At 62.4% G+C, this 24,084-nt stretch overlaps 2 protein-coding genes across 8 annotated transcripts in view; one reads left to right on the top strand and one right to left on the bottom strand.

Moving 5' to 3' along the window:
* The window catches only part of ARVCF (ARVCF delta catenin family member), a 36,998-nt gene extending 17,215 nt beyond the window's left edge, over window positions 1-19,783 (bottom strand). For 3 of the 6 annotated variants that reach the window (XM_028484568.2, XM_028484570.2, XM_028484567.2), the window contains exons 1-2: window positions 19,624-19,781; window positions 2,849-3,076 (exon numbers count right to left, since the gene is read on the bottom strand). In XM_028484568.2, coding sequence (XP_028340369.1) covers window positions 2,849-3,058 — 210 coding nt within the window. In that variant the 5' untranslated portion in view covers window positions 3,059-3,076; window positions 19,624-19,781. Of the gene's footprint in view, window positions 1-2,848; window positions 3,077-19,623 lie in introns of all 6 variants that reach the window. The other 3 variants (XM_028484566.2, XM_028484565.2, XM_028484562.2) reach the window with 2 other exon arrangements.
* Window positions 19,784-20,063: 280 nt separating this feature from the next.
* TANGO2 (transport and golgi organization 2 homolog) overlaps window positions 20,064-24,084 on the top strand; it is a 31,279-nt gene continuing 27,258 nt past the window's right edge. The window contains exon 1 of one of the 2 annotated variants that reach the window (XM_028484576.2): window positions 20,064-20,186. The gene's annotated coding sequence lies outside the window, so the exon portion shown is untranslated. Of the gene's footprint in view, window positions 20,187-23,664; window positions 23,717-24,084 lie in introns of those variants that run through there. The other variant, XM_024121109.3, reaches the window with a different exon arrangement.

Raw genomic sequence — 24,084 nt, 5'->3', positions numbered from 1 at the left:
CCTGGCACAAGCTGCCCATACCGGCTGCGACTCAGTTTCCCCTAGGTGTGAAATGGTGGCCTATAAGACAGTATTGACGCCGATGTCGCTCAGGTTTCCTAGATCTGGCTCCAGGCTCTTGCCCACCCTCCAGCACCTCCCCAGTAAGCATCCCCACAGAGCTCAACCCGGGCCTGCACTGACCCACTTTGTCTTGGGTTCTCCCCATCAAGTCACGGAGGCCCAGGGGTCCCCCATCCTCTGAGAGGTGTCAGAGCAGATCAAAGAGAGGGGAGGGAGCACAACTCTTGGGTGACCCTGGGCAAAAGCTCGTGGGGCCCAGCTGGCCTCAGATCCTCTCCCTTCCATGTCTTTGACCTATTGGGAAGTGGTGGCTAGAGGGGGCAGTTAATCAGGGCTTCTCCTACTATGGTGCACTCCCCACCCCCAGCAGCCTGGCATGGAGGTGCAGCAACCCTGGGGGTCTGGCTTGGCCAAAGGGAAGCGTAGACACGGGAAGGGTCCGGGCTGGGGCCCTCTCGGGTCATACCCCACAAAGGCAAGCCAACGGCTCTCACACCAAGAACAAGAGACTTATGCTCTGGGTCGAACAGAGCTGGGCCGGCCCACAAAGGTTAAGCGGGCTGGGCAAGAGAGGGGGCCTTAGCCTTGGCTTTCTGCTTCCTACCTGCTTCTCCCCAGACCCCACTCCTCTTCTAGGACACTCTATGCACATAGGCCATGCAACCAGCATGCTCAAGCACTCTGGGTGTCCACTGCATGTCCCTCTGAGTCTCGGTGTCCCTTGAGTTGTCCCCCTGTAACTTCCATCCATGGAGCTACCTGGGGCAGGAGCAGAAGACTGTACCACTGCCCTGAGGGAACTTGGCCTAGATGCTTACATGTGAGTCATTTCTGTCTTCTCCCAAATTTCACCATCTGTTACTGCCCTAGCCTAATCCCCCTCTTGGCCCAGCCCAAAGTTGGTCAGGTCCCTAAAGGTGTCCCGCCCCCCCCCCCCCCCGCACACACACACACATTGGGTGAGGGCCAGTCCTGCTCCAGCCAGCCTGCTCCAGGTGTCTGGAGGAGGCGATCCTTTCTGCTGGAATATGAAGGGCAGGCAGCCAGCACTGTGGAGCAGCACCCCCAGACTCTCAACTCCCCAGCCCCAGCTACCTGCCTTGCCACCAGCCTCCAAGCTGCACAGATCCGGGCTCTGACACTGAGGACCAGGTCCAGGCAGCCGTGGCTCACAGGTGGGTCACTAGGTACCTCCCGCTGAGATGGGTCTGGGAAGCAGGTTTGGCATGGAGGCTGCCAGGCCTGGCCCGCTGGATGTGGCTGCCTCCCCATCAGCCCTGCTAGTCCAGCCACAGCCCTGGGAACACACTCTCTCTGATCTCAGCCTGAGAAACCATCTCCTCCCAAGAGAGAAAACCAAGGGCAGGGCTTGGAGGGCCTTGGGTCGGGAGGGGTAGTGGGCGGGGAGGGTGGTGGCCTGATCTTCAGGCTGCAGCCCCCAGGAGGCCAGGGCAGCTCCAGGCTATGGGAATGTCTTCCTACAGGGGCGTCGACCCTCAGCAGCACGCTCTGGGATGGAGGCCAGAGCCCTTTCCGGCCTGGGAGGGCTGGAAAGAGGGCCTGGAGCCTAAAGAGTGGCCTTGGGGTCATGGGCTGCCACTGTCCCTGTGTGGCCCAGTGGGCTGTTCTGCTCCCCAAATTTGGGGGTGCAGGCCTCACCCTTTGGAGTGCCTGGGGTCCAGGGGGCCACAGGGGTGGCCCTCATACCTAGACCCACCTGGCCTCAGTTCCAGCCTCCCATGAACTGGCTGTGCGGCCACCTCAGCACCAGCTGGCTTGGAAAGACAGCTACCCAGTGTGTCTGGGCCCACTGAAGATGTGTCTTCAGCTCTGACTGTGGACCACGCTGGGCCGTGCGTATGGATCACCCACTGATAGATGAGGACATCAAGGCTTGGGGGCAGTCACTGGCCAGGTCCCCCAGCCTGACACAGACCACTGCTTCTGAGCCCCAAACGCCCAGGCTAGGTGAAGCTAGCACACTGGGCCAGTCTCCACCGAGACCCGTAACCCCCTCCCTTTCCAGCCACAGAGGTCCAGGCTGTCCCAAGCCGCCAGCACATATGTGCCGGGCCCCGCAGGCAGCAGCCCGTCTGGCTCCCTGGAGCTCTGCCCATGCCCTGCCCTGCATCTCAGTCAATCACAGGAACTGCAACAATCACAGCAAACTCCAGGTGTGGCGTTCCCTCCTCCCCCACCAGCACCCCGGGAGCCAGGTGCTATTGCCCCATCTGAAGGTTCGGTACTGGGGCATAGCTCGTGTTGAGAGGACCCCACGAGGCCTCCTGACCTGACTGTACATCCCAACTTCAGAGTTCTCAGGGCCTAGCCAAGAGCAGACCAGACTCTACACCTCCTGGGGCTGAGCAGGGGCAATGGCCAGTCACCTGCTGGGCTACAGGCAGAGACTCAGCCCTGCTCAAGCCTCCCCTGGGGCTGACCCACTGACTGATGCAGGCAACGAAGGCAGGGAGACTCCACGGAAGCAAAACCCTCAGTGTCACCAGGCTGACTGCTGAGCGCCCAGAACATACCCTGCCCAGCTGCCTGGGCCCTAAGGGTTCACACAAGTGGAAAGTGCTGTTCTGAGGGTCGGGCTGTGTTCTGCCCATTTGTCACATGATGCCCTGCATACCCAAGGGGGTTGGAATCCCACTTTCTTTCCCTCCCCAGAGGCCCCAGGTCGTGCAATAAGCCACTGCATGCTGGCTTGTGGTCCACCTAGGCCCCTTGATTTTTTCCCCACTTGGCCATTTTCACCCTTCCTGAGTCCCTGGGCTGTTACCTGCAAGACAAGCTGTTGCCAGGCCATCGACAAGGGCTGCCCACTGCCCACGCCACCGCTGCCCATGCCAGGCTGCTGGGCACGCTCCAGCTGCAGGGCAACATGGCGCCGTTCCTGCTCCAATGCCCGTGTCAGCCGCTCGAAGCGGGCCTCCTGCTCCTTCACTGAGGCCAGGATGCTGGCAGCCGAGTGCACGTTGCAGTCCTCCATGACCAGGACACTGGCTGACTGCAGGCAAAGCAGAGCAAGTCAGGGTGGGGCCAGGGCGGGGGCCTGGAGAGGCTGTCGTGGGCCCCCTGCCCACCCCACTCACAGATCACATGACTCACTCCCAGACCACAGCATCCAGCTCTCTGGAGAGAAGCCACATTGATTAAATTCTAAATTAAAAGCCATTAATCCAAGGCTGGCCGGAAGCAGCCGGCTCCCTCCTTGTGGTGTGTGGGGCTCTGACCCGGGCTCCCTGCTTCCTGCCAGGCCCAGCAGAACCTCGGACCATGGGCGTCCCAGAGCCTGCTGGGGAGGGAAGGGAAGGAAAGAAAGAGCTGGTGTGACCAGCTCTCAGACCTCCCAGGCCCTCTGCTGTCCAAAGCACATGCCAGTTCACCCCACCCTCATGGCACCAGCACAGGCCCATCTCACTGAGGTGGACGCTGGGGCCCAGAGAGAGTGGGGGACCTGTCTGTAGCCACACAGCTCGCACGGCAGAACCGGCGCACTAGTGGGCAGGGAGTGAGAAGTTGCTCTGCAGCCGCTGGGTGCCTGGCCACCTAAGCAGATGCGGGGATGACGCGGGCCTGCAGACCAGCGGTCCCACCTCCACTCCCAGCCACGCTGGCTAGGAGCAAGGGCGGTGTCTACCCCATGCATACAGCCTGGCTGAGATTCCGTGTCCAGAAGTAGCCCATGTGCCTGACGCCCGACCCCGAAGGAGACTGAGGGCAGGGGCCTGGGCGCCTGAGGCCCAGCGTATGGAGAGAGTCAGACCTGCCCGGGCCCCAGCCCAGCGCTGCCCCTGTGGGCCCCCGGGGAGCGGGTGGGGGCAGTGGGGGCTTGGCAGCTGCAAAGACAAGCCAGAGCCAGCACTTTTCCTTACCACTTGCTCCCTGGCTGACCAGCATGTTTGCTTTTTGTGGGCAAAGAGCAGCAGAAGTATGTGTGCTCAGACCCAGGCGCACGGCAGCGGGTGGGGCGCAGGCCACGCGGGGGCTCCATGTGCAGCACAAAGCCTGACCCAGGCCAGCCCGCCCAGGCCATACCAACGTGGGGCCTGGGCATGGCTGGCAGCGCCCCTGAAGGGTCAGCTCTGCTGCTCATGGGCCCCTGGGGAACCGGCTGCAAGGACAGAGCCCTGGAGAGGAAGGGTCAGCACTGGGCTCGGCCACACCAGTGCCAGCTGGGCCAGGGGTGCGGGTGCACTTCAAGGTGAAAGGACAGCACACAGACTCCCCCAACACCCGCGACAGCTGGGGAAACCAAGGCCCATCGAGGGAAGAGACCAGCGTGGGTCCAGGGCTGGGCTCCACTTCCCCAGCACCTGTCACACAAATGAAACAGCAACGAACTGAATTCCTGCTGGGAGAGGTGGTGGTCAGCACGGGGGTGGTGGGCCGGCTGCAGACCCACATGATAACATGGAAGGCAAAATATGCATGAATTTTTAAGATGGACCATGAGACTTCAAAGATGCTTTACCCAGCTGATCCTGGGTAGAGGTCGGCTCCACTTCCTCTGCTGTCCCGGGAGGCCTGGGGGCCGCCAGGGAAGTGCCATATGCGGGACCTCAGTGACCCTCGCTCTCCCCTCTGGCCAACGCCTTCCCAGCCTCTGTTCCCCTGCGAGGGCCCCACACTGCCTGCCGGGCAGGCCCCTCCCGCCCCTGCCCAGACCAAGCCACCAGCTTCCTGAGTCCTCGGTGGAGGCTGCTCCTCACCACGCTTGCTCGTCACCCATGGGGTGGATTTAGGAAGAGGACAGGGACGAACGTGTCATGCAGACACAGGCAGCCTGTCCTGGGGCACGTGTCCAGGCCTAGGCACCCCAGGAGTGGCCCCAGGTGGGTGGATGTTGGGTGGATGGAGGGATGGAAGGGCAGGAGACCGGGTGGAAAGGGACACAGATGAACAGTGAGGGGATGTGTGGAGGCTGCCAGGAGGGGGCTGCATGGGAGGGTGGGTGGGTACGGAGGCAGCAGGGTGGGGGGGAGAACGGGAGGCGGGCAGGAGGAATGAGTGGACGGGTAGTTGGGTGGATGAATGGGTGAGCAAGGGTGAGGCTGAGAAACACTCCTAGGAAGGGGCCCCCAAGCCTGCTGGGGCGCCACGGTGGCCAGCGCTCGCTCCCCCATGAGGGTGCAGGCACACGGAGGAACTGGGGAGATGCCCACCCTCCCCCGAAACCACGCCCACACTCGGCGTCTTCCTGTTAAATCAGCCACTCCTCCTCAGAAGGAGTCCAGCCAAACCCTGCTCCAGAAATCAAATTATGGGGACGGAGTCCAATCTGGGTTGAGGAATTAGAGGAATTTCCTACGGGTCAGGCTGGCAGGAGGCCTGGGATCCAGTGCTGACCCCTCGCCGGCCATTTGTTGGCACACTGCCCACTGCCCCAACCTTCACAAGGGGAGGGAGGGGACTGGCTACGGGTGGAGCCTCCTTCCACGCCCCTGGCCCCACCCACTTGATGGGGAGGAAAGTAGGCAGCAGGAGTGCTGAAGGCCACCCACCTGGGAGTGCACGGTGTCCCCCCCATGCTCCCAGCACTGGCCAGGCCTTGCAAGTGCCCATCTTTACCCTACCGCCCCTGCTGTGGTTGGATGGTGCCCACAGCCGCGGGGACAGCTTCTGGCCAAGCCCACGAGGACGGGCACTGTGCCATGGCCAGGACCACAGGGTCACCCATAGTTGGTGTAACGCGGGGGTCGCGGGGTGGTGGGTGGGCTTGGATGGGAAGAGTCCGTTCTTGACCTTAAAGCAGTGGAAGGAACTGCCAAGGATAAAGGACCAGCTCGCCTTTCCGAGAAGGAAACATTTCTAAACATCCAGAAAGAGTGCTACGTGCTGTGGTTGTGGCTTCTGTTTTTCAAGTGTAAGCGAGCGTTTCAGACAGACGACAAGTGGGACTGTACATGTAGACACGGCTCCACTGCTGCGGAAGATGCGTGGGCACGTGGGGACACGTCACACTACTCTCCACTGTTGTGTTTGCAATTTTCCATGATATGGGAAGTAGGAGAAAATGACAAAGAAAAAGAAAATACTGTCAACATATTGGGATCGTCTTCACAACATCCAGTAGAAAAGTGATCTCCTTCATCTATTCGGTGACTATATAAGTCAGTAGGAAAAACCAACCCCCAAATCGAGGTGGGAAAAGGTCATCAACAAGGCGTGTGGCCCAGAGATGAGGTGCGAAGGATGAGTGTGAAGATGGTCACGCGCGCGCGCACAAACACACACACACACGCACTGGAAAGAGGGTGTGTCGGCCGCAGCGGTACTCTGGGTGGAGGGCTCCTGGCCCGCAGGTTGCAGCAGGTCCAAAGTTCTGCAGGTACCCATGTTCTAGGAGCTACTGCCTTCGTGAGACGGCAAGTAAAGAGATGGGAAAGCAGGTGCCCCTCCCCCACCCCAGCAGGCCAGGCAAGTGAGCATGAGGCCAGGGAACTCTCCCCAGGGGCTCGGGTTTGCCTCCCGCCACTTGAGGGAAGCAGCTAGGTTTTCAGGGAGCTGGGAGAGCTGTAACTGAATTCAGCCTGGAAACTGGATTTCCCTAGCAGAGGAGGTGACCCTATCGCCACCTGGACCCGACACCATGGGCGTGGGAGGTGGACAGACATGGCCCCTCAGTGACCTCCTCCTGCCCCCAAACTGTCCCTGTGGACACCCAGCAGCACCCACTGACCACACAGAGTACAACTACTCTGTGCAGGGGGAACGGTCTGGGCGGTTCTTCCCAAGGGGCTCTTGCCCTGCACTGATGGGGCACCCTGGGCTAAGGGTCAGCCCCAGGGCAGGGGCCGCTGGACTGGTGGTCCAGGAGGACCAGGGGCTATGGGGAGGCTGATGCAGGAGGCTCGGAGCCAGGTCAAGGCAGGGACACTGCTGGGAGCCCACGGAGCCCGAGGTCTTGGGAGCTAAAGGCCTGGGGGCAGGCACAGGGCCAGGGCTGGGAAATGGCCAGGTAACTGCAGGCTGGACACGGCAGAGGAGGCCTCGCCCTGGCAGGAGGGTGGGCAAGGTGTGGGTGAGCATCCAGCTGCTGCCCCTCCTCATTGGGAGGATTGAGCCACAGGGAGCCCCCACCAGAGGCCCCCAAAGGGTCTCGATCTGAGATTCCTGCCAGGGCAGGTCACAGACACTTGCTCCAAGTCTCCGGGTTCCCTGCCTCTCTGGGTGGACTCGTGGGATGGCGATGGACAGCAGTCCCCCAGCCCCAGGCTGCCCCTCCTGCACCTGACGCAGATTCCAGCTGCAGTCGCAGCCCGAGGGCGATGCCTGACAGGCTCCAAGTGTGGGGTCTGGGCAGCGAGGACCCACCTCCTCCACGGTCTCTACAGCAGCAGCCAGCCCAGGGGCACCCCAAGGGCAGGGCAGGGAGGGCTGGGGCTGGTGGTCTCACTGCCTGCACCAGCAGCCTACCCACTCCAGCCTGGCCACGAGAGGGGAGCCCGGGATTAAGGCTGGGGAACCCCAAGGTGCCCCACTGTGTGGGGTGGGCTGGCCTGTTGCCTCCATACTTCCCCCTAGGGTCCCTCTGGGAGGTGGCTCCCCCAACCCCCCATTCCATCTCAGGGAGAGCAGAGCAGCGAGGGGGCAATTCTGAGGGCCCAGGCTCAGAGCCCCACCCCACCGTGCTCTGAGGTGGGCACAGGGACCAAACCCGACAGATCCAACTGGCACCAGGGCCTGGGAGCCCAGCTCCTATCCAGGGGCCAAGGGGTCCATGAGACCCCAAGGACCACCCCCCCCGAAGGCACAGGTGGGGCAGCTGTCCGGTCAGGCTGAGGGCCGGTGGCCTGCGTGCACCAGTGCCCTCTGCCTGGAACACCCTTTCTCCCTCAAGACGCTGGACCCCTTCTTCCCAGGCCCCCTCTGTCACCATGGTAACGCCCAAGCTTCTCTGAGAGGGACAGAGCCTCTTTGTGGTGGCACAAAGCCCCTTTGAGGGGCAGCGGGGGTTCAGCCCCTGGGAGCCTGTGGCAAGTCTCTGGGGGGCAAGGCGCGGCCCCTCAGCCCAGCCCCCACCAAGGTTGCAGAGCCAAGAAAGATGAAGCAGGAGAGCCTGGTGGTTAGGGGCTGAGACACCCTCCCCAGCACCACCTGCCCAGCTGCCCACGGAAGGGTCTCTGGGATGAGCCCCAGGGCCCCAGGAGAGGCTCTGTGGGGGCCTGAGGACTTCCCACGGCCTTTCCGCCATTTGACAAGAAACATGCTCTCCCTGGATAAGTGGAAGAGGCACTGGCAGTGGGGAAACTCCCTGGCAGACGGGAAACCAGACTCAGGACTGGGTGGGAACCAGGCACAGGGAGCCCTCGGGGGACAAGCGGGTCAGATGGCGCGGCCTGGCATCAGGCCTGCTGAGGGGCTGCCCATGTATCCGGGCCTGCTCTACTCATGCTCCTGGCCTGCCTTGCCCTGCTGCAGGGCCCCCCATCTTCGCCTGCCTGTCCTGGGGGAACACAGCCAGCCCAGCTGGGTGGACTGGGGTAGGCTTGCTGCAGCCAGGACCTCCGGACAGGTCTGGGCAAGAGGGAACCGTGCTGTGGCCGCGCTCATTCCAGGGGTTGGGAGATGGGACCCCGAGGGCAGTGTGGGTCCAGGGCACAGTGACAGGGACCGAGCGCAGAGTTCCCCGCCCCCACCCCAGAGTGTTGCCCTATCTGTGCCCTGGCCCTGCAGTGAGGGAGGCTCACCCCAGCCATGGAGCCCCTCCCCATCCCAGTCTGTGGGCCCATGCCACCCTGGCCACTGCTGACCAGGCACTTCGCAATGCCCCCACATGCTGGGCGCCCTGCCGGGCAGCCCTCCCCAAGTGACCTCAATGTGACCTACTGCAGCTTTGCTAACTAAGCCCCCAGGCTGGGGGTCACAGCCCCAGCATGAGGGGCTGAGATGGCCCCAGGAGAGATCTGCCCCTTTGTGGGCAGATCCACGCAGGGCCCGGTGGTGGGGGGCTGCCAAGGGGCCAACCCTGACATGGCAGTGCCCCTCATGGTCAGCAGATGAGATGCCCCTGCACCCCACGGAGGCCCTGTCTCATGTCCCCACACCCCGCCCGCCTGCCTCCCCGCCAGCATTCCTGCAAGCTGCTGACACTTCTGGGCACTGGGACAGGCCTGCACAGACCATCGTCAGCAATACCAGGTCCACCTCCCCACAGAGCCCAGCCTGGGCCTTCACCATCCAGGGAGATGGGGCCTGGGGCTCAGCTTCCAGAAAGAGGTTCCCTGGGAAGTGTGAGAGTGAGAAACTGGTCCCTTTTTCCCTCATCGGGAACAACACTGGGGCCCAGCAGGGAGACTCCAGGCCCTGCAGGCACAGTACCCACAGGCCAGGGGGTGACAGGTATCAGAAGACCCTCCAGCTGCCAAGGGTAGAGGCAGGGCAGCTGTGGCCACCTGGCCCTGGATGGATCAAAGGGGAGTGTAGGTAAGAGACCAGAGCACGCCCTGTGGAGGGAGGTTCCATCCTTGCTCCTGAGTCACAGCATCAAAGAGCCTGGTCCCCTCTGGTCTGCCCTTGCCCAGGGTCCTGTGTGGCCTCCAGCCAGCACTGGCTCCTCCCAGGGCCCCTAGGAACTCCCACTCTCTCCCAGAAGCTGAGCTGGATGCCAGTCTCTCTGCTCCAGACCCCCTCGCCTGCCTGGGAGCCAATTCAGTGCTCCTGAAGCCCGGGAGTGCCCATGGCAACAGGTCCAGACAACACCACCAGCCTCCATCTGACAGCAAAGTCCTGCCTTTTACATGCAAATGATGACCCAGTGGAACTGGGCAGGGGGCTTCACCCCACCCCTACCAAGTGCAGACTCTGGGCCCCACAGTGTCCCTGCCTGGCTCCCCACCCCCCCACACCACATACCATGAGAGCCTGCTGGGAACCGGACTTGTCTGTGTGCCCTGCCCCCACCAGGACGCAGAACACTGCAGCTGGCATGCTGACAATTTGGGGACCTCCTTAAACCCACCCGCAGGCTCACGCGTGCAGCCGCCCACAAAGTCATGCACACACACCCCCAGAGGCACCCAGGCTGCCCCGTGGGGCCTCGCCTGCCCAGGAAAATGGATGGTAGGCGACCTGACACTCCTGACAGGTCCTTGTGCTGGGGGAGGTAGGACTCAGGCTCCTGGGGGTCACCGTTCTGGGCAGACTGCATTCCTGTCCTGAACACCTGGCAAGGCTGCCCCCACCAAGACCTGTGAGGCCGGGCCTGCCCTGGCTCCACAGCCTGCAGGTGCCCAGCCTCAGTCCACACCAAAGTGTCTCTGTGACAGGAGTGGGGAGTATGGCCGGGCCAGGACCCTGGACAGAAACACCGAGGCTGCACAGACCTGCCCCAGCCCCCAGGGCCCAGGGCAAACCCTGCTGCCCCCCAGGGACCCAGGAGAGCTGCCATTTACAGCACAAACATCAGGGAACAGCTGACGTGCCCTCAAAAGGTTAAAGACGGCCTTGAACTGATGAGCTGGGAACAAACTATAAGGAGAAGGACCGATCGTGGGTGATGAGGATCCTGTGGGGATTTGAGGAAAAACATGGCGGAAGCTAAACAGCAGCCGGGACGATGTCCCCAGGCCGCAGGATGCAAACCCAAGGCAGACCTGCCAAACGGGCAGAAAAGGACACAAAGCTGTCAAGAGGGAAGACAGGAGTGGTGGGAAATGGATCCTGGGAACAAACTCCCCTGGCACAGGAGGTCCCCGAGGGACCCCACAAATGGCCAGGAGCGACCCCCAACAGAGGCCTCCAGCACGGCTGTCGGGGTCGGGTTGGGGTCTGAGCTTTCCGCCCAGAAAGAAGCGGAGCAGATTGCGGTCATGTCAACCCTAGCCTTTACGACTTGCTCTCCCTGGGCTCTGTGACCCAGCCTCCAGGCTGCTGTCCCTCCGCAGGGCAGGAAGGAGGCCGCCTGGCCTGGCCCGCACCGGACACACCCAAGGCGGCACTGAGGAGGGTCCACGTTGCCACCAAGCTGCCCACATCCCAGAGGGGCTGGACATCATCCATGCACAGATGTCAGCTGCAGGACCCTGCTGCCCAACCATCGGCTCTTGTTTGCAGAAGCTCTTCTACGGCGAGGACCAACTGACAGCTTTGTTAACAGGGTGCTTCCCTTTCTTCCTTAACTTGGGATCTTGAAAGAGTAAACCCAGCTCTGTACTTCCTTAAGGAAACATCGTGCAAAGTTCCCGGGCTGTCAGAGACAATTTGCCACCCCAGGCCTCAGTGTCCCCATCTGCACACTCGGTGTCCCGCAGGCACTGCGGCCCAGGGCCCATGGGTGCAGGGGTCACAGGTTGACAGCCTCTCCCTGCAGGGCACAGAGCAAAGGCCCCGGAGGACTGGCTGGCAGCCCGCTCGAAGCCTAGTTATCTTGCAAAATGCAGAGAGCAGCAAGTACATTCAGACGAATGAATGGCCTAATTAGGATTTCACTGAGAGTGAAAATATTTTGAAAAGAAAAAGTTTAACTAAAGGCATATTTGAAACACCAAACTCATCAATTGCAAATGACAACCTGGCAAGATGTGCCAGGGGGGCGCGGCGTCTCCTTCTCCCCACCTGACAATGGGCAGCCTTCCCTGGGGGGGAAAGAAACTGGGCCTCAGCCTCCCCAAATCAGAGCTGCAGTGGGGTGTTCCCGCAGAACAAGACCTAACTCAGGGCGGAGCTGACGACTCTGGGTGCCCTGGTGGAAGGTCACACAGGGACGGGGACGGACGCCCAGGGCCTGGGGAAGAAAGGCCCCTCAGCAGCCTGACAGTCCAGTCCAGGCAGGAGAACAAAGCAGAGCAAGCCAGGGAACAGCCAGAAGTTGACTGTGGCTGGCGTGGCAAGGAGAGGCCCCAGGGGCGAGCTGAGGGGCAGGGGCTGCTCCAAGAGCTACTAGGCCAGTGGCCACCCCAGGCTTGCACAGACCACCCAGCACGGCTGGCACGGCACCGTCCCTCCTGGTGGCCTGGGCCCCGCAGCGCAGTCACATCACCAGCCGTGAGGCACCCTAAGCAAGGAATGGCACAGCCAGAAGCTGGCATGGCTCTCGCACCATAACACAGCGGCCAGCACGAAGTGCCACCTGCGCTGAGCCCCACAGCGCGAGCAGAGCCAGGTCTGAACCCAAGTTCGGCCTCGTAGAATGTTATTCCTGAGAAGCACGTGCTCTGGAGTGGGAAGGGGCTGGGGGCATCTCTGGGGCCGTGGTCTTCGCTCCTGCCTCTCACGTTGAGCCCCCCCACCTGGGGAATGACCCACGAGTCCAATCACAGAGACCCCTGGATGCCTGGCTGAGGGCCGCCCACAGGCGAGGGCCAGCACCCGGCTTTCTGGCAATGCAGGCAAGATGCCTGCGAGGCAGGTGGACCAGCCGACCTGCCCCGAACTGAGACACAAACAGGCATGCGTGTGCCTGGCCCGGTGGTGCCGCCACTGGAGGCCTTGGGGGTGCCAAGCCCGCGACCCTAGAGGAAGAGGCCCGTTCACCCCCCACAGCATGACAAAGCCACTCGGGTGTGGGACAGCCCATGCCCTCCCAGACACAGGGAGTCACGCATTCACAGGCTGGATGCTGCAAAGGGGCCCGGATCACTGTGGAGGCTTCTGAGGGTCCTTCCCACAGCAGGGAACTGTTCTCAGTAACCAAGGAGGCTCAGAGGGGCTGGAGACCTGGGGAAACCAGAGCGGGATGCACACGCGCACAGGCCAGCACACCGGGGGTCCCGGGGAGGAGGCCCCAACTGCGTGGACCAACCAGCATCTGCAGGGCAAGCGCGAGGCCGCCCGTGACTTTTCAGCACAGAGACTGGTCAAGGGGAGGCCCCGACCTGATCTTCTAACAGGGCCACAGGCACCTCGAACCTGAGGATGCGGTATGTCACATTTATAGTTCCTGGTGATAGAAAACATCAGTCAAGAAACTGTTCAGATACAACCATATCAACACAGTTCAGCCCTTGCCTCACATTTATGTCAAAGTAAATTCTAGACGGATGAAATCTCAAGTGTAGACGCTGACCTGGAAACACCGACAGGAGAAGACGGATGTGTGTTTATCTGGCCACGTGCTAGACAACGTGTGGAACAACAGAAGGACTGAAGGAGGAAGAATTCCACGACTTCCACACAAAAACGTGACAAATTTGAACAATTTTTGAACACGAAAGCCATCATAAGCAAAAATTAAAAGGCTGAAGAAAGACGGATGAAGGCAGAACCCACTCTGTGCGTGGCTGTGGCCCCAAGAGGCCCCACGGGGGCCGCGGCCACAGAGGCACAGCCTCCCGCAGCCCAGGTGAGGCTGGTGGAACCAGTGCCCGCGAGGCTGTGCGGAAGTGCCTGCGGCAGACACGAAGAGTCCATTACCAGACTCGAGAAGCGCAGGAGATGGGGAAACAGGAAGAGGCAGAGAAAGAGGGACAGAGAGAAACAGAGAAAACCAGGAGCACGAGGGAGGAGGGAGAAACAGGGAGAGGAAAAGAGCAGCAAGGGCAGGCACAGCAGGCGAGGCGGTGGGCAGCCTCCCACAGACCTCATTGCCTGCCATTTGGTGTCTGGCTGGCCTGCCAATCGGAGGCACGGTGGTCCGCCAGAAGTTTGGGGGGGGGCAGTCCCTGCCACCCTAGGCCCCAGATGTCATGCCACCTGTGCCACCAGCAACGCCACGTCCCAAGGCCTGGTGCTCTGGCCCAGCACGCCCTGGACACAGGCTGAGCCTCTTCATCCCAATCCACTAGCCCCCACGTGGCCCACCAGCCTGGCCACTGAGATGCTTGCCCAGACCTTGGTCCTCCCACCTGCCTGGCTGGCAGGTTGCTACACCCGAGGTCCTGTGGAACACAAGAGGAAGGAGCAGGCCCCCTGCCCTCTCCTGCCTCACAGCCCTCAGCACAGGACACTCAGGCGTCTGGAGGCACCTGAGTCTGTAGCCACTGCCTTCTCACCACCACCCAAGTGAGGTGCTGGCTGGGCCAGGCCGTCCACGCTGGACACCCAGGGACACTGAGAATCCACAGGGCTGGGTGGCCTGAGCCTCCCACGGAGACGGGGCTGGGCGGGGCAGGGGCAGAGGGCCAGGCTGGGGCCTGGGATCCCGCACTGGAGCAGCACAAGTGGCCGCCACACTCTGCAATCAGGCAACACAGCAAACTGACAGAGTGGTACCAGCAGGGCTCACTTCCCACCACACAGCGTCCTGGGGGCCACAGGGACCTCTCAGCCTCCGTCCCTGCTACACTTCCGGGGCACCATGCCTCGTGCCCCTGGAGCTGTGATGAGCAGAGGAGCCCACGCAGCAGGGCCAGCACCAGCGCCCTCGCCATGATCACAGCAGTCACGGCCCCTCCCCACTCCGACGGTGGCCCAGGGTGGCTGTGTGTGCCAGAGGCCATCTGGCCCTTTCAGACAAAGCCTCCTCCCAGCCTCAGCGCCCTACTCCAGGAGCCGCGGCGTGTGGGCCCATTGCCTGTCCTGGCTGGCAGCTCCAACCTCCCTGATGCAGCAGGGACTACCCTGAGCCGGGAGCGAAGCTGACGGCCTGTGCAACACCAGACACCACCGTGCCAGGCATCCAAGTCAAGGAGGGTGCGGACCAGTCCAGCTAATGTCCTGGTGGGTTGTCCCCAGTGCACGCTTGTTCCTCAAGCCAGACGTCCCTCAAGCCAGTATCTGTGGTCCATACCCAGGCCATCGGTGAATTCAAGTAGGGGTGGCAGGAGGCCCCACGTCCAGCCTTGTCCAGCCCAGGGCCCTGTACCCACCCGGGTTGAGGCTGGCTGGAAGCACACACCATTCAGGCCACAGTCCATCCCCCCATGGACCACACCCACCAGCCCACCACCCGTGAGGAGGGGACGTCTCTGGAGGAGGTCAGCATGTCCAGACACCCATCCGGCTGGCTCCACGTCCTGCAGGGAACCAGAGGGCACCTGGTGAAGCCTACCGGCGGGGTTAAGTCCCTTCTGTATGGGGCCAGAGCCCCAGCTGGGCACTGTCATCCCTGACCCAAAGGCGTCTGGTGGTGTGCTCCAACACAGACTCGCTCCCACACAACCGTGCGTGTTCTCACCCCCACCCCACTGGGACTGTCACGTCTACAGTTTGCATCAGCTGCCATGGTCCCTCCTGGGCGTTTCTTACGCTGTTGACTATCCTTCAAAACCCTGACCATTCTGAGCCGATGATAATGTCTCCCTTCTCCAGAGGTTGGGTGTGCTCTGTTGTGATAAACTCCCACACCAGAATCCCACTGGCCTGTTCAGGGGGTCACGGCCCCCAGGGGTCTGCCTCCCTCACCTGCCCTGGGGCACAGGCTGCCTGCCTCTCCTGAGGCTCCCCGAGGCCAGCCCCCATCCGTGTCCCTCCTAGGCCAGCAGCCAGCCTCCCGGTCCCGGACCAAGGACCATGCAGCTTCCTGTCTCGGCCAGTGGTCTGGGGACGCGTTCCCTCTCCTTGTGTCTAGGTCTGGGGATGCTGCCAAAGTGTTTGTGTTGTAAAAATGAAAAACAGGGCACCACAGACAGGCTGGAGGCCACCTCCGGGAGATCAGTGGCAGAAGCTCTCTCCCCTTGGCTCTGCAGTGTTTACCAGGTTGTTCCAAGCTTCTGTCCAACCTTCCTTTGTGGACATGGCTCATTTGCGGGCCTGCGGGTGGGTCTCTCTGCCTCAAAGTAGCCCCTTCATCACGGGGAGGGGCTTCAAGTCAGCGTGGGATCATGGGGGGAGATCAGGATGCCAGGGCCAGAGGCAAGGAAGAACGGGGAGCTCGAGCCAGGCGTGTGTGTGCACGCGTGTACATGTGTGTGCGTGAGCACCTGGGAGGGGAGGCGTGGTTGGGAGTCTGCCCACCCGCTGCACCCTCCCCACCCACAGCAGGACCTGCTGCTCCCACCCTGAGGTCTGAGGCTCAGGAATCAGCTTTTGCTTAGAATGTGATGCTTCTGGGGCATGTCTGCTTTTGGCTTAAACGTTCACATAGACCTTGTCCCATGGAGAACCACGTGCCTTTCTCATCAGTCCTGATAACCGCCAGCCTCTCCCCAGTGCTGGCTGTGCCCCATCATCTCGGTGACTCTCACTAGGGGCCTGGGGTCAGAGCAAGACACCATTTTACAGATGGGGAAACCAGGTCCAGGCAAGGCAGAGGTGGGCCAGGATTTGAACTCAGGTCTTCCTGCCCCTAGGACACCCCCCCACCCCAATCCAGCCACAGGAAGAATGTGGCTCCCGCCTCGTGGGACTCCAGCAGGCCAATAACTCCACAAATGCAGAGGGCCGGGAGTCAATGCCAGTGTGGGGGGTGGGAGGGCATCTGCAGGGCTGCAGGTGGGGAGGGGGCCCGAGGGAGCTTCCTGCAGGAGGGTGGGAGCAGGGGGGCAGGGAGGGTCTGGGGATGCAGGGTGGCGGTGGGACCTGAGGTGGGGTCTGTGTCCCCAGGGCGCCTCATCTCAGCAGCACTGTACAGATGGGGGGTGGGGGGGACAGAACCTCATAAGAGCCCTGGGGCCATGGACAGACAGATGGACAGGTCTGATACGAAAGTAGAAGCATTGATGGGATTTGTGCCGAGAGGGTGGGGGTACCTGTCTCGGGGAGCCCTTTCTAGCACCCCTCAGAGCTGGTCCTGGCCAAGGACCCTGCACCAAGTGCCTCGGGGCCAAGGGACCCACCCCCAGCCTTGAAAAGGCCTGCTGTGTCCCCGACTGGGGCAGGAGGCCTCTGCAAGGGCTGGCCAAGAACCAGAACAGCACAGACCACAGATGTCTGACAGCACGAGGCAGCCCCCACGTGCACAAACCAAGTCCGGCGGAGGGACAGGGCCCAGGCTGGGGGGATGCTGGGCAGGCAGCTCAGGGCCGCAGTGGGTGGTGAGGAGCCCGGGTGAGGGTCAGGCCGGTCTGACCGAGAGCTTGCTCTGCACTCGAGCCTTGAGTCCTCTCCGCCACAGCAAATCCTGACGTGCCCTTCCAGGCCGCTGGTCACTCTGTACACATCTTGAAATGGCACCACTTTGGCTGCACCCTTGTTTTACAGAGGACACTGAGGCAGAAAGAGGCACAGCCCTGCGCTGAATGGCAGACGCAGAGACCTTGCCGGGACCCCTGGGCAGTGGCAAGATGGCCTATGGGGGCCAGGGAGGTGCCTAGGGCACACGCCTGAAGGCAAACCCCACCTCCATGGCCCCTGCTGGAGCCTGTGCTCAACAACCCCGCCACCCAGCCCTCGGCCTCCCTCTGCTGTACCGAGGCAGTGAGGGCACAGGGTACTGAGGGGCGTTGCCCAGGGTCCTTGTCCCTCTCCAGCTCCCCACCCTGAACAGGGGGCCTGGAGAAAGCAGAACTCCAGCCTCCCAGCGGGTGCCTTGGCGGGTGCCTTGGGAAGGGTCCCCACCTCTGGGGGAGGCTGGGTGGAGCCAGTCTTGCTGGCCATGGCAGTCCCGGGTGCCCTCTGGTGGCTGCACTCAGCTTGTTGCTGCTTTGCTAGAGGCCGCTGGCCCCTCAGGGTCCACTGGGGCAGTGGTAAGCACTGTGCCTCACACACACACAGCCGGGGCTGGGGGCTCTGAAGGTGATGTGGATGTCCACCAGCTCTGGGCCCTTCTTTCCGACCTGTGAACTAGGCTGAGCTGTGCAGCTCTCCCATTCGGGAAGCCCCAGGAAGGAATTCCTGATCCTGAGTCTCTCTTGGTTACTCTGATTCTGGGGCTCCTGCAGAGTGACCGAGACCTCATCTTAGTCTTGATGGAAGCTGGCAGCAAGGGAACAGATGCCTTTCCCGACCCGAGCCACTGCTGGGGAAGGTCCCAGAACCCCTCGCTGCCTCCCTGGCATCCCACAGCACCCCAGCTCTGCCCCCTCCCTCCCTCTGCTGACGCCAGCCCAGGGCACATGCTAGGGGCTGGCCGAAGCTCTGTTGGGCCTGGTGTCCCCACTCCCCTCTGCGCTACAGTTCTTGGCTCCTCTTGGAAGTGCAGGATCCCACTGCTCGTGGTCCCAGGCCTGTCTCCTGGGATGAAGGGGAGTGAACCCACCTGAATCCTTGTGCAGCACAAACAGGGATGGAGGTGCAGCCCCCATGGAAACTGGGAGATGCAAAGGGACCCCTGAGGGGCCACCCTGGGGGAGGCACACAGCCCAGATTGGGGGGCAGCTCTAACCTGGCAGGACTGAGGGCTGGCCCAGCTCACTTAGGAGGCACCTGGTCAACAGGCACTTGTGCCCATGAGGAGAGTGGGGTGAGGGCTGGCCGGGCTGTGCTTATGTGATCTCCTCCCCAGGCCAGGACCAGAGTCCTGAGCACAGCAAGTGCTCTGTGCCCAGCCCTGTGCTGGGTGCCAGTGGACCTCAGAGTTGGGGGCATGGGTCAGCAGGGAACAGACAGGGTACTGTGGATGGGACAGGGCAAGGCTGGGGGAAAGCACGAGTGCCCAATTCACAGCCCCACACGCTGTGGCCAGACCCCAGGTCCAGACCACCTGCTCAGGAACTGACTGCTGTGGGTCCAGCACTGTCCCAGGTCCAGATACACTGAGCCCAGGACAGGTGGGACCTGCTTGGGGTGGGCAGACCTCTGGCAGCCTGGACCTGGGAGTGGAGGTTCCCAGTGCAACCCTGTGTGTGTCCTCACAGGGGAGGTTGCCCCACAGGTGCTAAGCCGGTCACCATCCAACCCCCTGGGTTCATAAACCATGACCCGGCATGTGCCCTGCTCGGTGACTCGGGAAAGGGGTGTGAGTGAGGGATTATACAATGAATCGATCCTAAAGAATGAAACCCTTGGGGCAGTTCTTTTCTTTTCCTTGTTCCTAAACACGCCTGGGTCTAAAGGGAAAGGCCGCTGGAGTCCCCGAGTTCCGTTTCCACTGGGACACGTTATGCAGACGTTAGAAACGGTGACATATTGTAATAACCCAATATTTAATTATTTAAGATTAAAATAGGAAGGCTGGGGATCTCTGGCTGCCCGCCTTAGGGTAACACCACGGCAAACCTGGGCCGAGTCCCACTACGAGTGGAGGGGACTCGCCTCAGCCAGGGGTCCGGGGGCCCGCCGACAGAGCGCAGGGGTGGCGAGGAGGGGGACCCAGGCTGGGGCTCCGGGCAGGAACCCCAGGCAGCGTTCCCTCCTTCGTCCTCTGGGCGGCGGGAGCAGCGCGGCGCCGGGACATCCCTCGGCCCGGCCGTGCCGGTGCTTCCCGGCGGCGCGCCGCCCCAGGAAAGTTCCCCCGCCCCGGGCCCCTCCGGCCGATGGAAAGTTTTCGTGGCTGCGCGGCGCCAGCTCCAGGCGCCCGGTCGAGCAGGGGGAGGCCACGGCTCATGATGGGCCGCGGCTTGAGGGGCGCGCGGACCGAGGCGCACGGCCGGTCAGGCAGGACCCGAGGCTGCGCACAAAGGGACCCGCCCCCGTCGGTCCGGGGTCTTGCGCGCCGCGGCGCGGGCTCGGTGCGGGTGGAGCAGAGCCGGGCTGGACCCCCGGCCTTGACCCCTGCCCGGACCTCGATGCGGGCCCCTGCCCATCCCGCAGCCCCGATCCCGGCCCCGACCCCGGTCCCCGGCCCGAGCCTACCTGGAGCGCGGCGTGGGCGGCGCCTCAGCGCGGCCCCCGCCCCAGACGGGGGTCCCCGGGTCCCTCGGCGCACGCCGTCCCCGGGCGGGCGCAAGTGACTGTCCCGGGGCCTCAGCTCGCGCCGGTGCAGGACTCACGCCCCGAGCCCAGCACAGCCTGGGCCAGCCCTCCGCCCCTCTCGCGGCCCGTGCGCAAAGAGGGCCTGCCGGCTCGGAGACCCTCGCCCCGCCCCGCCGCCGCCAGTGTTTCCATTGGTCGGGAGGCCCGGCAGCCGGCACCGATTGGACGGGCGCGGGGAGACGCCGGCTTGCCATTGGACGCTCTGGCTGTCCGTCTCTGCCTGCCACGGCCCCTCGTGGAGTAACGGAGGCCCGGGCACCTGCCGGGACCTCTGCGGCTGAGGCCGGGGCCGCGGGCCGCCCTTTCGCGGGCCGCCCCCTCCCGGCCGCCTTCGGACGGAGGACGTCCCCGGACCGTCCGGCCCGAGTGGGGAAGGGAGCAGGCCCGGCGCCCCATCGCCGGACTCGGGCCGGGTCGCCTCCATCACCACCCCCAGTTCCCAGGTATCCTGCTCCAGCGCCTGCTGTTGGCCCGGCGCTGGGCGCGACGCCCTCCCTTCAGCGTCAATTGTATTCCCCACAATCCGCGAGGGAGCGTTCTGCTGCCCTCCCATTTTACAGACGGGAAACCGAGGCTCAGAGAGGTTCTCACTAGCTTTAGGTCACCGGGGCTCCAACCCAGTCCATCTGACTCCGGGGCCCGGGCGCTCTGAGACCACCCTCATTGCCCCAGGGTTCCCACGGTGGCGGCCGGAGTGGGTGGGGCTGGCATTTTTTCCAAGGGTAGAAAGGGACCCCTCGGTGAACAGCGGTTTTCCTCCTCGGTCAGGGATGACTCGACAGACACCGTGGGCTCAGCCCATCCTGCAGGGCCCCAGGGACTGGCTTCCCTCTCGCGGCTCACCGAAAGGCCACAGGTCTGGGCCTGGGGAGGAGAAGTTTGTGTGTTCATTTTCCCCGCTTTCTGGTGTCCATTTCCTCCACCCTACCTGGGGTCATGCAGGATCCCTGTGGGGCTCAGCCACCCGAGTTGGGTTTAGCACAGGTTACATTTCCCTGCCAGGTGGAGAGCAGCCACCTGGTCCCTGCAGTGACACAGGGCACACACATGACCACAAATGGGACCACAACCCTAGGCCAGCTCCAGGTAACTTTGGGGTGCAGGGGGCACCAGTGTGTATGCTGCCCATTGGGGCTTGTTTCAGGGGGTCCCTGACCAGTGACCCTGGCTCGTGCGTGGTTCTAAGCCGTTCTTGCTCTGGTTGCACCTGGAGATGACCAGATCCTCAGCTCACCATATTCCCCAAGGCTGCACAGAGCCACATGGCCCACCACAGTGCTAACTGGGGGGGTGGTGGGGGAGAGACATTCATGTCTTATCCACCCACATCAGGGGTCCACTGTGTTCACCCAGAAGTTCCTTGGTCAGAACGAAGAAAAGGAAATTATTTGGGGCCAGAATTCACCACTGGTACCACGTTGGGTTCCCCTGTACCCTGGCATACATGACAAATCAACCCCCAGCAGCCACAGCCAACTGACTGGAATTGGCACTGGAGGTGTCACCAGCACTAGAAGTGACAGCCATTTGGCACCCTGGCACAGTGATATTGCTTGAAGCTCTGGGCAGGCAGAATGAAGGGTCCCTCTTCAGAACATGGCAGACCCTTTCCTATATTTAGGAGTGGATTTAATTAGCCCAAAGTTCTCTGTGGATCTCTCCAAGGGCATTGGGCCCTGGTCCTCCTGCAGCCCCTCCTCTCACAATGACCTTGTGGCCCAGCACCACCCCTTTCCCACACACTTGCTGATGGTGGCAAGAGGGGCTGGACAGACCTCTGCTGAGAGGGCAAAGGGGAGAATTGTGCACCAAAATCAGCCCAAGTGAGGACTCCCTCCATCCCCCCTCATCCCTACCCCCCCTGTCTCCTGACAGGCTTCCAGAGACCTGTCTGCCCTCAAGCTGGCTCACCAGCTGCACAGAGGGTCGGAGCAGGCAGTGCTAGTTCCATGAGGACCCACCATGACCCAGGCTGCAGATGGGGGTCAGAAACAGAGTGCAGGAGAGATGGTCTCTACCCCTAGACAACTGCCACAGGGCCCAGTAGCCTGGTCTCCTCCATTCACCCTCTCTACCTGGCTTCTGGCCAACTCTGTAGGGACATATCTGGGGCATGTGAGGAAAGCTGCAGGGAGAAAAAGGTTTCAGCCAGATATTAGGAGGAACTTCCCAACAGTTGCAGATGCGTGAGATCAAAAGAGTGACCACACAAGGTAATGAGCTCCCCATCTAAGGATGTGTCTATGTATTTTTTTTTTTAGATTTTTTTTGACGTGGACCATTTTTAAAGTCTTTATTGAATTTGTTAGCTCCCTGACCAGGGACTGAACCTGCACGCCCTACATTGGAAGGTGAAGTCTTAACCACTGGACCACCAGGGAAGCCCCTGGATGTATGTATTTAGAGGTGGGGTAGCAGTGAACCCCTTGTAGTCCTGAGACCACCCCCACCCAGATGCATCTCATTGGGCGATGGCAAAGTGGGATTTAAACCTCCACGGAACCCAAGCATGGCTGCATCCCCCTTTGCAGGTAATGGGAAGGCACTGCTCAGGAGGGCTTGAGCAGTCTGTGTCCCACCCCTCTAAGGCATTGGCCCAGTGATTTGGGGCAGACCACTGCAGCTGCTGCCCCATCCCCCAGGGCATGGTCACTCGCCTCCAAGCCCCCCAGGTCCTGCTTATTCAACACTACTACCTCTTGGCTGGACTGCATGATCCAGCTGCCAGGAGGGGAATTACTGGCACCCACCCAGCATGACTCTCTTGCCAGATGGCAGGAGGGAGGACTGAATGTCTCACTGGGCCTGCCGCCTGCTGGCCAGGAGTCCTTGGACGTCGGGAGTCCTTGGCTTCCATACCTGTAAAGGGCTTTTGTTGAGTTCCAGGAGGAACATAGATGAGATGGCAAGAGAGTGGGGTGGAATGGGCCTTTGTGGGTGTCATGCAGGTTTGGGTTTTACTCTTGCCTGTGTTTACTACCAGCCAGGCCCTTGCCCTCTCTGAGCCCCAGTTTTCACAGGGCGTCAGTGCTCCAAGGAAGGATCAGGGCACCTACAACCTCAACGCAGGGCTGTGGAGCTAATCCACCCACTGCTACTTGCCACCTTCTTGTGACTTCAAGCAAGTGACATACATAACTGCTCTGAGCCTCGATGTTTGCATCTGTAAAATGGGATAAATGAGAGCTGTGTCCTGCAACTCTGGGTTTAGAGCCCTTAGCACATTGTTATTAACCTTAATATAACTATTTGCTGAGGGCCCACTTTGGAGCAAGCCCTGGGCCTCTGACTCCCCACTTTCTCTGCACTTAGACCCCAGACACAGCCCAGAGGCCAATGTGCGCAGGGAGCCCAGTGAACGACTCTGTCCTCTTGCAAGGGCCCGGGTCAGTGCCCCTTCCCAGCCTCTTGCTCACTTGTAACCCGGTGCAGATCAAGCCGGCAGCCCTTCATCCTGGGGCCGGCCCTGCCGAACAGCCTCGAGGTGGGTTAAAGGCTGCAGTGGCCGGTTCAGGGTCTGTCCTGAGTTTGGCAGGGATGTCAGGGGTCAGGGGTGCAATGAGGAAGATGGGCAGTTCAGAGGCATGGAGGGGGCGAGCAGGGCCCCACCAGTGAGCATCCCTGCAGAGCCTCCAGCAGGGCCCAGTGCAGCGCGGGACGCTGGGCGGGCAGGTGACATGTCCTCGAGGGCAGGGCCCAGGGGCCGGTGTCCGAACCGGGCGAGCTGCAAAGGCCGCAGGGGTCACGAGGCGCAGCCGGGCCCTTGGCGCAGCCCCGGGGGCGGGGCGCCGGGAGGTGCAGCCCGGAGCGATGGTGCGCGCAGCCAACTGTGCTCCGGCTCGCGGCGCGCCGCCCCGCCCCTAGCCGCGCTGCCCAATGGAGAGCGCGCAGACGGTGGGGGGGCGGGGCCTGGGCGGTGGCGGCGGCGCGCGGGCGCAGCACCCGGAAGTCGGCGGCGGCGGCGGCGGAGGCGGTGAGTACGCGGTGGACTGCGGGCGGCGGGTAGCGGGCGGCGGGTAGCCGGCGGCGGGTGGCCGGCTGCGCTCCCCGCGGTGCTCGGGGCTCGGAGTCGGGAAGCGGGTCTCGGGAAGTGGGGCGCAGAGTCGGAAGCGGCCGTACAGCCCGCCCTGCCTCAGTTTCCCCTTCTCGAGGCGGTGAATGCAAATCCAGCGGCCGGTCCGGGGAGAGCAAGCCGACCCCGGCCGAAGGAGCGTCCCTCCCATTCTTGGAAGGCGTTTCCAGTGTCCCCGCCTGGGTGGGGCGGGGGCCCCGCAGATAGGGCCGGTGTCCCTCGGTGGGGCAGACTTCCCGGCCGGGAGCTGCGCGGTCACCGCGGGGCGA

The sequence above is a fragment of the Physeter macrocephalus genome, unplaced genomic scaffold (genome assembly GCF_002837175.3).
Source record: "Physeter macrocephalus isolate SW-GA unplaced genomic scaffold, ASM283717v5 random_198, whole genome shotgun sequence".
NCBI classification, from domain to species: domain Eukaryota; kingdom Metazoa; phylum Chordata; class Mammalia; order Artiodactyla; family Physeteridae; genus Physeter; species Physeter macrocephalus.
This window is presented reverse-complemented; position numbering and strand designations above follow the sequence as displayed.